Genomic DNA, 12,743 nt, shown 5'->3' with positions numbered 1-12,743 from the left:
TTTTGTTAGGGCAGGTAAAAATATAAATCTTTAGTGTTGAACCTTGATATATATATATATTAGACCTGAAATAGACAAAATTCCAGAATATTCCAGAAATGCCATGACCCATAGAAACCCTGCATTTATAAATTAATAATGATTATGTTTGTATTTTAATAATTATTAATAAATATTTACATTTAAAAAGCCTATAAAAAATATCAGAACTCATCTGGTAGTGTAAACACTGGCATTTGTTCTGCCACAGGATGTCAGCATATGTAAAGTCTGAGCAACACATTCCTAACATCCTTCTGACATTTCACAAAAGCATCATAATGAAAGTAGAAGTTGGCGTGAGCTTAAGGGTACTGATTAATCCCACTATTTCCTTCACTTCCTGTGATTTAGACTGAGAATGAAGAGCCGCTTCCTGTCAGGAGGAGGGCCAAGGAAATTTCTCTTTCTGAACCGTCTGTAAATGTCAAACGCGTCGCTTTTCAGCTTTCAAACGGCTCTGCAAGCTTTGGGAATTATCTGACATCATCTACAGCAAAATTGAGTCCACCAAAAAAGAGGCCCACCAATCCCAGCTCGTAAATAACAACACGTGTGATTGGCTGCCCGCAGGCATGATGTCACTGGGTCAGTCCAGCTGTGTGTCCCACATTTCAGATAGTCAGTAGGTTAGAAACAAGCTGGCTAGACAAGAGGTAGGGTTGTCAAAAGTATCGAGTACCAATTCACTCATTCATTTTCCTTTATTTTTCAGAGGACGCCACAGCGGAATGAACCGCCAACTTATCCAGCATATGTTTTACAAAGCGGATGCCTTTCCAGCTGCAACCCAGTACTGGGAAACACCCATATACTCTCATATGCAAACACATACAGTACAGTCAATTTAGTTTATTCAATTTAGCGCATGTCTTTGGACAGTGGGGGTAACCGGAGCACCGGAAAGAAACCTACGCCAACACGGGGAGAACATGCAAACTCCAGACAGAAATGCCAATTGGTCAAGCCGGGACTCGAACCACAACCTTCTTGTTGTAAGTCGACAGTGCAAACCACTGAGCCCCCTTGTCACCCTCGAATACCAATTAGTACTGATTTTAAAAAATAAAAAGTCTATTTCCCGATAACTTTTCAGCGAATTCTTAAACACAGCTGATTGGCCATTGTGTTCACATGCTCAACAGAAGTGACTGTCGTCATCAATGAAGGTCATCAATGGCCAATCAGCAGTGTTTAAGAAGGTGCTCAACAGCGCTCAAATTAGTAATAGGAAGTTCGGATCATTTTACTGACTGACCTTTGTGATAAACGAATCCTTTTTCCGAGTCATTTCTTTAAATTTGCTAAAATATTTTTTAAATATTTTTAAATGTGTTGCTTCAAAACACATCTACAACTAGCTCAAATATTGATCACACTACAAACAAGTCATATCTAGAATGCTATAAGAGAAAATTATCATTTATTGTTTTCCCCTGGGTCTTTTGTCAATGATTAACTCAGCTCACGTCTTCTGACATGTCTTCAAATTTGAGTCGTTCGTTCACGTGACACAATCAGTCCCATATAAGCTTAACCAATGAACACAGTCTGAACCTGAAGGACCAGCCTAATCTCACGAAGAAACGCAAGTATTTTACGTTTTACCAGTTTAGTGGCTAATTCGCACGAGTTCAGACGTACAAAAGTGTACGATTTTAAAAAGGAGGCGTGGCACCCAACCCCAACCGTCATTGGGTAATGAGCAAATCGTACTAAATTGTACAAATTAAATCGTACAAATCCATACGAATTAGCCACTAAATTAAAAAGTTATGAATTGCCATGAGAGTGCGTTGGAAGGACCCATGATTAGTTCACCTTTCGAGTCTTCATGTTTTTGAGTTGTTCATTCTTCACATGACAGCATGTAAAGAGACGGCTCAAAACCGAGGATAATTAAATAAACGGATCAAATATTTTTCTGGCTCTCACGTCATATGATTGGCTTGTGTCTTTCACATGATGAACAAACAACTCAAACCCGATAGAAGATTCATAAAAGGAACTAATCGCTGAGTCCAAAATCGTAGTATGTTAAAAAGAGTATGCCAAAGGTTCCCAGATCCAGTAAAAATTCGAAGTGTAGAACTGTTTATACTCAGTACACTGCGCGTTGGACATGAATTCGATTAGAACTACAAATGCGGGTGAAAAGTGTAAATAAACTACCAACGTCATGTAGAGAGGCTTCGGTAAAGATGTTTGTATGCTAATCAATTCTAGCTAACTGGAAACAAAATTTAATTGCATTTTCTGTGTTATATTTTATCTGCAACAACAATACTGAACTTATTTAAAGACTTGTTTGGACATTAACGTCTGAATCCATAATTATTCAAAGACCCGAGAAGATTTCTCTGCATGAAAGACTCGTGAATGGGAAATTAATCTGATGCTGCTTCTCCAATAAAGTAGGAAATTGAAATGTGGAATGTAAAACAGAAATGTGGATGATGTTTGTATGATTGACAGGGCTCATGACGAGGCCCACACGGAATCTGCGCGCACAGAATTCCGCAGATTTTCAGCCCATCACTGATCCTGTTATTTACTTCTGTAAATGTGTGTAAAGTCATATTCATTCAGTTTTTTAATTAATTTCAGTAACATTATTGACTCATATGAAAATATTTATATGATTTATTTACAATATAGTTTGTAAAGTAATATGTTCTGTCTTTTAGGAGATATATTATATGAGAGACTTGCTTTGTTTACCAAATAAAGTGGATATGATTGAATTTGCATTGTAAACATTAAATAAAAGTTAAAAAAGTATTACTTTTTATTTCATATATTAAGGTTTTAGTTATGATACTCCTAAAATCATTCAGCATAAATGCACCCAGTTTTACCAATATTCTGCGCAGAAATCTCAAAAAATGCCGATTCTGTCTGGCCCGACTCATAACTAAGCAACACAATGTATTAACGAGGAAGTCCCAAAGCTTGCATACTCTTCTGTTACACACTTAAAGTATATATTTTTCTTTCACAAAATAAGTACATACTTTTAGGGTGTAGTATAAGTATGCGAATTAGGATGTGGCAAATATTTTCCCCCACCTGCACAAATGTGCACATGCGCGAATGATAGAATTATTCCCAGAGCCAACATAAAAAATCCAGCCATCATTTACTCTCCCTTACATTGTAAGATATTTTAAAGAACGTGTCAGCTGAATAGCATTTTTTAATATCACATATATATTATTATTACAGTTTTATTATTGTTATATTTTCATTTTTATTGATGATTTGAATTGCAATTAATTTTAATATCTGTTTTGATGTTAATTTTAGTTAAAGATGTCATTTTATTTTGTTCGATTTTTATTCTGTTTGTTACTTTTAGTTTCATTTTGATTTATACTTTGCTTCAGGTTCAACCAAATAAGTTATACCCACTAACTTTTTAACTTTAACTGGCAGGTATAATATTTATTTAGCTGATTTATTTATTTATTTTTATTTGAGGTTTACTTTATATCAGATTCCCAAAAAAAAAGTTATTACTTTCAGAAGTCAAGACATTTTTCTAAATATGTTCTTGTTTTTCACAGATAAAATAACATCAATTTTTGATTAACTTTCGATCCAAGCTAATTGGATAGTTCACCCAAAACTGAAAATCTACTCACTATTCACTCACCCTTAATTAATTATACCTTAATTAATTATAAACCTTTTTGAGTTTCTTATTGAGATATTTTGAAGAAAGCTGTAAACATGTAACCACTAACTTCCAAAACAAACACAGTGAAAGTCAATGGTTACAGGTTTTCAACTTCCTTCAAAATATATTATTTTGTGTCAAACAGAAGAAAAAAACTCAAACAGTGAAGTGAAGGGTGAGTAAATGATGACAGAACTTGTAATTTTGGGTGAACTATCTCTTTAACTTAAGTTCAACCAAGCTCACTTTACCTTTCTGCAGGTGGATGATGTCTGGAAAGTTAGACAGCAGGCCCTGGTACAGCGACAGTTTGTCCAGCATCTGAAACAGGTCATTTTTGGGTTGATCTGCAAACATCTCCCCGATGTTCTCGTAGGTGCGTCCTGTGTGTGAGATGGCATTGCTCAGAGCGTCCGAACTATAAGGGGGATCCAACAGGAACGATTGGCTAATGGACTGAAACCCATTTCCCAGCCTCTGAAACTCCTTCCTGAATCCTCCAAGGTGTTTGCGAACTAATTCCGATGCGACATTTGTAAGCTGCATCACGCTGTCATCCATCTTTTTAGCGAACGATTTAAAGGAGTCGATGCGCTCCTCAACATCCTGAAGGTCCTGATGCTCATTGGGGATCTGGAAGGTTAGCATGAAATGAGCGCCGACCATCTCATCCTTCTCTGCTCTCCTCTTCCCGAGCTTCCACTGTTTATCATCTCCGCACATCAGAAAGTGTTCGAAACCTTCATACTGAGACAGCACGGGATGGCTAGTCATGTGGTCCATCCATAAAATAAGCCTCCTCTTTCGCTTCTCGATGAAGTCTTCTTCGAATCGTCCTGTGGCTTGTTTTTCTGGAAGGTGCGGTACGGAGATGACTGTGAATTTGTGTAGTAGTCTGTTGTAGAGCCAGTCAAAGTGCTTGTAACGTCGGTATACAGGCCGTCCGGTGTGACTAGGGGTCACACGGTATGAGATGTACGTCTTAATGCCTTTGAATTTGGTTTGTTTTGTTGGGTCTTCAATGGAACAGGAGAACGGACGAGGGTTATCCATCCATTGTGGGCCCCTCGGGCCCATTTCAATAGAGTAAGACTCTGCGATTTTAGCCATCATGGGAACGTCGCCAAGTATGAAGGCTTCCACACCTGAACGCACGAAGCTGGAGAATCGATTCAAGTTCCTGCCGACCATACTACCCTTTCTGTTGCTGGACATGCTGTCCTGGCGGTCCATGTAAGGCTTGCTGCGATAGTGGACGTTTGGGTTGGAATATTGGTTTTGGGAATGTCCATTGGCGCCTCTTCGATGGTCGTCATCTTCAACGACTGTTGAAGTTTCATCCCAGTCGTCCCAATCATCATCATCGTCGCTAGGCAGGGTTGTGGAGGGTGTGTGGATATATGATAAATCTTTTCCAGGAGAACTTCCAGGTGAGCTAAAGGATTGATCTGTCAGGTTGGACCCAGATCTGCTTCGGATAATGTGGACATATGAGGCCGGGAACAGACCTCGCTCTCCTCTGCTGTTTTCACCTTGCAGCCAGCCGTCCACTGAGTTTTCATCAAAAATCACCAGCTCCTCATTCTCCTGGATGTTGATCTCCTCCTTGTTCTCGCTTTGGAAAGTGTAGAGGGCTTTGGCTCTCAGGGACATTTTTGTAACGTTTGCCCGCAAAAATGTGCACAAAAATAAGTCCCCTTTACCTCATATTAGATCAAAGCAAAGAAAAAATGACTTAAAAGTAAACTTGAGGTACAGTACAGCACTGGTTGATAATGTATTCATAGCACTTTTAAACTAAATTAGTAGTTTGTTAACATGTGATCTTATAGTAGAGTTTTTAGAGATGCTTTTACAAATGAGATATTATGAAAATATAATAGCCAATATTCTACATTTGTAAGTAAAGTGTTACATGTTGGACTCCCCTTGTCAGGTTGTTGTTATTCTCCAAACTTGCCTTAATTTATGCCGTTTCATTATTCCGCAAAACCAGAATCTTCAACCGCAAAAAAACAAATAAACCCATAAATCCACAAATCCCGTCCAGCAGATGTGAGACACCGGCAAACGCATTCAGTTCAGGGCTTCCTCAGAACCATCTGATGGTTTTAGCCATCTTGCATGGTGTAAAGTATGGTAAAAACAAACACAAACAGCTGTTTTGCAATTCCGGTTAACCTAAATTCCAGATGAAAACATTTCGGATGGGAAATAAACGCGTCCAGTGCATTCCGCCAACAAAAGAAGAAGAAAAGTTCATCTAAAGCATCTTCATAATCCACAGATCCGCTTCAGATCGCGGTGTAGTCGTAGTATTTCCTTCGAGATGTGATTCAACAGGCCAGTGGAGAGATTTTGGTGAAGTATTTCTTTACTTTAAGCAGAAACGCAGTAACTCTTTCCATGACGTGACGATCGAACAATGAGAGCAGCAGCGCAGTTTGGCTCTGAGGTAAAAACAATCGCGTTTGTGGCGCCACTCGGCGGTCAACAACACAACTGACCTGCGGATTTAAACACTTGTCGGTTGCTAGTGAACTCAAAACACTCCACTAGCTAGTGTACAAATTTGGGCTGGGGCTTACGTGCACAATTTTCCCCAGAAAATTGAGAATCCTTCAATTGTGTTATAAAGAGTTTGTCACCAAGTTATGTGCATTTATTTAAAACATTTCTTTCCCTTGATGAGAGGAAAACATTTATGCCTACACTTTTTTTTGGTTAAGTGTCTTTTTTGATGAAAAATCTGACAATATACAGTTGAAGTCAGAATTATTAGCCCCCCTTTGATTTTTTTTCTTTTTAAAATATTTTTTAAATTATGTTTAACAGAGCAAGGAAATTTTCACAGTATGTCTGATAATATTTTTTCTTCTGGAGAAAATCTTATTTGTTTTATTTTGGCTATAATAAAAGCAGTTTTAAATTTTTTAAAAAACCTTTTAAGGACAAAATTATTAGCCCCTTTAAGCTATTTTTTAATCGATAGTCTACAGAACAAACCATCGTTATACAATAACTTGCCTAATTACCCTAACCTGCCTAGTTAACCTAATTAACCCAGTTAAGCCTTTAATTGTCACTTTAAGCTGTATAGAAGTGTGTTGAAAAATATTTAGTAAAATATTTACTGTCATCATGGCAAAGATAAAATAAATCAGTTATTAGAGATGAATTATTAAAACTATTATGTTTAGAAAAGTGTTGAAAACATCTTCTTTCCGTTAAACAGAAATTGGGGAAAAAATATATACAGGAGGGCTAATAATTCATGGAATTTAATAATTTCATTTTCATTTCTCAAATGAAGTTTACACTTAAGTGCACAGCTATATATATTTGTCCCATACATGAGCTTATTTGTCTTGTTTTGACTGCTATTCCATCATAAATTGTGAAAAAAACCCATTTATTTTTCATGAGTCCAACATCTGTGCAAAAAAAACATACAATCTGACGAAAGTTAAGTGATCTTTTACTACTGTATTGTTGTTAAATGGAGAAAACATTTTACAAGTAACTTTATTTTAAATCTTTGACTTTATTCATGAAACAAAAAAATTATCAATAAAAAGGTGTGAAGCACCATAAGTGGGCCCTATTAAATTTCATTCTTATACTTTTCAGGCTATTGTTGAAATAAAAATAAGCTACAGTTTTTATAAAAAAAAAAGAATTAACGAATCATATATATATATATATATATATATATATATATATATATATATATATATATATATATATATATATATATATATATATATATATATATATATATATTTATTTATTTATTTATTTATTTATTTATTTATTTATTTAGTTATGATAAATCATCTAATAAATTAGCATTTTGAAGTTTTTTGTTTTTTTTTCAAAATCATTAAGGAAATCAAAAAGTTTGGCTTTGATGACCAGCTGACAAGCTTGACACTAAAAAGTGCTTAAAATGTCATTAAAATGCAGTATTTAAACCTCATAATTAAAAAGAAAATGACGCAAATAACTGCAAAAAGGTCTACTTTTTGAGAAAAAAGAACCATCCCTTTCACCAGGCTGGCTCTATATATACACAGTTGAAGTCAGAATTATTCGCCCCTCTGTTTATTTTTTTCCCCAATTTCTGTTTATCGGAGTAAAGATTTTTTCAACACATTTCTAAACATAATAGTTTTAATAATTAATTTCTAATAACTGATTTATTTTATCTTTGCCATAATGACAGTAAATAATATTTGATTAGATATTTTTCATGACACTTCTATACACCTTAAAGTGACATTTAAAGGCTTAACTTGGTTAATTAGGTTAACTAGGCAGGTTAGGGTAATTGGGCAAGTTATTGATAACAATGGTTTGTTTTGTAGACTATCGAAAAAAATTATCTTGAAGGGGCTAATAATTTTGACCTTAAAATTAGTGTGAAAACAATTTAAACTGCTTTTATTCTAGCCAAAATAAAACAAATAAGACTTTCTCCAGAAGAAAAAATATTATCAGACATACTGTGGAAAATTCCTTGCTCTGTTAAGCATAATTTGGGAAATATTTAAAAAAGAAAAACATTCAAAGGGGGGCTAATAATTCTGACTTCAACTGTATAGCTTATTCTTTTAATGTATAATTTTTTTATTTGCTTTGGAACTTGCAAAGTAACATATTTTTATATTATGATATTGATTGTTCTAATGTATATATATTTAGATCTTTAAAATTTATTTTAGTAAAATATTATTGGAGTGGGATAAAGATAAAATAAAATAATTCATTGGTCAGTTCTGGTCAGGCCTGAGAAAACTATAACAGTAACTATAACTCAAAGCTGTATTTATTTATTTTTTTTATTGACATAAGTAACAGGAAATACATAAAACATTAATTTGTGCTAATATTGTGTGACCTGAATACAAATACATATTATACATATTTATTGTACATCTTGTAACTAAAATGATACAAGGGATGAGGGAAAAAAACAATACATTAAAAAAGAAAAACATTTAAAGAAACACAAAAGAAGAAAATATGAATATATATCCAAAGAAATAAAACATAAATATCTCAAACTATACTTAGATTATTAGGAATGACACATAGGCGTACCAAAAAGGCATTCGATAACTTAAAGGAAGGGCCAGATGAAATCTGCTGACATTTTTTGCTATTTCTGCTGAGAATTTTGGTTAAAAAAAAATCGGTGGATTTCTGTGGAATTGTTTTGGGAGTATAATAACTAAAACATTAATATGTGAAATTAAAAAATATATCTTTTAAACTTTTATTTAATGTTTAAAATGCAAATCCAATTAGATTCACTTGATTTGGTAAACAAAGCAAGTCTCTCATATAATATATCTACTAAAAGACAGAAAATATTACTTTACAAACTGCATTGTACATAAATCAGATGAACATTTTTATATCAATCAATAATATTACTGTAATTAATTTAAAAACTGAATAAACTTAGATTTACTCTAGTAAATAAACAGAATTAATGATTGACTAAAAATCTGCGAAATTCCGCGCGCGCAGATTCCGTCTGGACCTGCTTAGAGGTAATGATTATAATGATAATATTATTTTTTTCAGCAGTTCAGTTGTTTTAGCAGCTCAGGCAAACAGATTCTATAACTAAGAGTATAACTGACGCTGTATCAAACTCCGCGACAAATTTCGGTCGGCCGCGTTGAGGCGTGATGACGTCAGTGCGCCATCGCGTTTGAAACGTGTTTTTCTTTCCGCACAGGAGTTTGTGCATTTCATTCGTCCGATTCATTTTTACTCCCATAAATCATGAGTAGATCACTTTAGAGCAGCTCGCATGGGATTGTGATCACGTGTTTACTTTCTCTCTCTGCCTGCAGTCTGTTTATCCGTAAGTTACGTGACCTGCCAGAGTTTATGTGTGTTTATCTATTTATGTGAAGTGTTAGTCATTTGCATTTATAAATGTATGTAATGTAAGGGGTTTCTGAAGTATCTGTTAACACGCATCAGACGCACATTTTGGCGTGTGTCGCGATGTTCTAAGCTCGTCTCTTATCTTTGTACAATCTGTGGTCTGTATGTTGTCACAGGTCCGCCATGGAGGCTCTGACCGAGGCTCTGTCCGGCAGTTTCTCGGTGTCCAGGGAAATAAACAGCACATCTGCTCCTCATCCCCGCCTGGCGCAATACAAGAGCAAATACAGCGTGCTGGAGCAGGGAGAACGGCGCAGGAGGTTCCTGGAGCTGCAGAAAGAGTGAGTGTAGTTTCTTGCTAGTAGTACTTGCGTATTTAGATAACAGTATATTTTCCATTAAGTACCAGTGCTTATTCAGCATCTACTAGTGATTACTATTGTAGTGCTGTTTCTTTTCTAACAACATATTTTTTTATAATACACCAGTACTTATTCAGTAGATATTGTTCTTCCATATTCCTTGGAGCCTTGGAGAACAGTGAATGGGATAGTTTCGCACAAGTACTGGTATCTAATGAATATCTGGATGATTGTGTTTTTAGGAAGAGGCTGAACTACGTGAATCACGCTCGTCGTCTGGCGGATGGAGACTGGAGCACAGCCGACAGTGAGGATGAGGAGGAGGCAGAGAAGAAGAGTCTGCAGACGGAGAACGGCGCAGATGAAGAGGGCATGGAGGTCGAGCCGAGGAAAAAACTGCCCAAACATTACGCCAACCAGGTGCTCACAAATCACTGATGCGTAAACAGAACAAAACGGAAGGATTCTAAAGTTTTTTAAATACATTTTTTTTATTTTTTAAAATTGTAATTATTAATATTTAAATATTAAATAGGTATCAACTCTTCTTTATTTGTTATTTTTGTTTATTTAATTGGTATCATCTCTTCTTGAAATATGAAGTTGTAATTGAAGTTATTATTATGTCATATGGTTTTATTTATAATGATCTTGCCATTAAATAATCGTAAGTTTCTGATGTGGCAATACTAAAGCAAACCAACAAATAGGTTTCCTATAAAATATTTGTAATATAGGAATTACTAACCTACGACACATGAGGTCACACGGGTTCCCAGTTGCAAAAAAAGACCAGTTGCAACAGCAAACATGTCCTGTTGTGCGGTAGGATGCCAAATTCAAAATAAATGGATTGAGGACTTAATTAAACATGCTTGACTCTGCAGTTCTCAGTTTATATCAGGTAAGCTCACGCTATGCTAAATCAAACACATTAGTTTTGATTGCAGCAATGTATGATTTCAGGAAAAACTGTTAAAGAGCCCATATTATACATGAAATAGGGTCATATCTTGGTTGTAAGGGTCTCCAACAACAGTCTAATATGCATGCAAGGTCAAAAAACACTTTCATGGTCTTATAATCTGCATTTATTTTTACCTAATTATCCCAGCGACTCCTGTATGAATCGTCCAGTGATTCATTTGTTCCCAAACCCCTCCTTAGCGTGAAGCTAATCTGCGCTGATTGGACCAATGACAGTCTGTTGCGATTGGTCGACTGCCTTCAGTCAGAGAGTGAAATGCCAAACAGCTAATCAGCAATATAAAAGTAATCACAGTTCATACACGCTCGATAGTGTAGGCGTGGATTTTAGCTGCCTGTGGGTGAATGTAAATGCAGACTATGGACTTGAAAATTCAGACGACTATTTTATTGAGCAAAAACTCCAAAAACAGTTGAGGAGATCTCCTAGCTTCTCACTCTGCTCTTTTAACAGACACACACACACATATTGCACACGCACACGCATTTAACCCTGCTCCGGACGACAGCGCGTGCGCGCACACACACACACACACACACACACAAACACACACACCTCCGGACGACAGCGCGCGCACACACAGACACACACACTACTCCTCGTCCAAGGAGCTCCGTTAACAAAGCAGCACGCGCCGCGTTTTTAACCTGACTTTGCACGCGATAAGAGAATATAGCCAGTTAACCTGATACAGTACACGCGGTTACAATTAACAAATCACAACTAAACACATTTGCAAGCTAGAGTCAACGAGGCAACAACTTTAATCGCACGTACTTACACTTGAGAAATGGAGGAAGAAAAATCCATCCTGACATCCATCAGTAAGTTACTCTTTACTGATCCTTCCTTTAACAAACGCTGATGAAGTATTCTTTGTAGCATGTAGTTTACAGAAGTTTCCAGTAGTTTCCAACTGCTTGGCTATAATGCTGAGGTTTCATCTTTGGGTAGAGACTCAATATATCCATCTGCAGTGTGACTTCAATCGACCGCCATGTTTGTGTGTGTGTGTGTTTGTGGGTGGGTGTGTGTGTCTGTGTGTCTGGGTTTCTGCGTCAGAGGGCGGGGCCTCAGGTTTGAAATCTCCCGGGTTTGCGTGTGCACGTGAATAACTTGGTTTCGTTCGTACGTTATGGTGAAACATCTAATGAATCGGTATCAAGGCGACTCGTTTGAAGCACTATGAGTCCACTCTTTTATAGATGAATCAACAGTTTTAAACACTGTACACTAACAGATTAAAGCCTTAGCTGGATACTTCACTTCACTTAGAGCTGTGTTACACACTACATGGAGGGGAATTTTCAAAAACCCATAATATGGGCTCTTTAAATATAGTTCATTAAACTGCGGACACTGAATGCTAAGAATGAAATGTAAACATGTACGTTCACATACCCTGCTGTACAAGTGCAGTTCGCTGTCAGAATGCAGTGGTTTTGCTTGTTGATGATTACCCAGGCCTTGTACTGCTCCGTCTTCTTTCCTTGTCTTTGGCTAGGCAGAACCTCGGTCTTTAACACTACATAGTTTTGAATCTGGTAATCATGGAGCATTACTTCTTGAACATGACCACACACAACAACATTGTTGGCATCTAAATACTTGTAGGCCTTTAACTTCTCTCTTGTAAAACCACTTGGAGCTTCAATGAGATAGGTGTATATTTCGGGCTGGATGCTTGGCCATTTCGTCTATCGCAAATGGACCTGTCAGACGAACGCTGCTCACTTTAACGTTAATTTTGCCGAATAACTGTGCTAATTAC

General features: G+C 36.3%; 2 protein-coding genes across 13 annotated transcripts in view; one reads left to right on the top strand and one right to left on the bottom strand.

Annotated features, from left to right (window-relative positions):
- Positions 1 to 6,192, bottom strand: part of snx33 (sorting nexin 33) — a 30,156-nt gene extending 23,964 nt beyond the window's left edge. Inside the window, exon 1 of the mRNA NM_001122855.2 lies at positions 3,970 to 6,192. Coding sequence (NP_001116327.1) covers positions 3,970 to 5,371 — 1,402 coding nt within the window. The 5' untranslated portion in view covers positions 5,372 to 6,192. The remainder of the gene's footprint in view (positions 1 to 3,969) is intronic.
- Positions 1 to 12,743, top strand: part of snupn (snurportin 1) — a 63,840-nt gene that overhangs the window by 42,223 nt on the left and 8,874 nt on the right. For 4 of the 12 annotated variants that reach the window (XM_073941785.1, XM_073941782.1, XM_073941786.1 and 1 more), the window contains 4 exons: positions 755 to 832; positions 922 to 1,034; positions 9,799 to 9,963; positions 10,227 to 10,404. In XM_073941785.1, the coding sequence (XP_073797886.1) occupies positions 991 to 1,034; positions 9,799 to 9,963; positions 10,227 to 10,404 (387 nt within the window). In that variant the 5' untranslated portion in view covers positions 755 to 832; positions 922 to 990. Of the gene's footprint in view, positions 1 to 393; positions 628 to 754; positions 1,035 to 9,442; positions 9,597 to 9,798; positions 9,964 to 10,226; positions 10,405 to 12,743 lie in introns of those variants that run through there. The other 8 variants (XM_073941787.1, XM_073941784.1, XM_073941783.1 and 5 more) reach the window with 6 other exon arrangements.

This window comes from Danio rerio, chromosome 25, assembly GCF_049306965.1.
Source record: "Danio rerio strain Tuebingen ecotype United States chromosome 25, GRCz12tu, whole genome shotgun sequence".
Taxonomy (NCBI): domain Eukaryota; kingdom Metazoa; phylum Chordata; class Actinopteri; order Cypriniformes; family Danionidae; genus Danio; species Danio rerio.
This window is presented reverse-complemented; position numbering and strand designations above follow the sequence as displayed.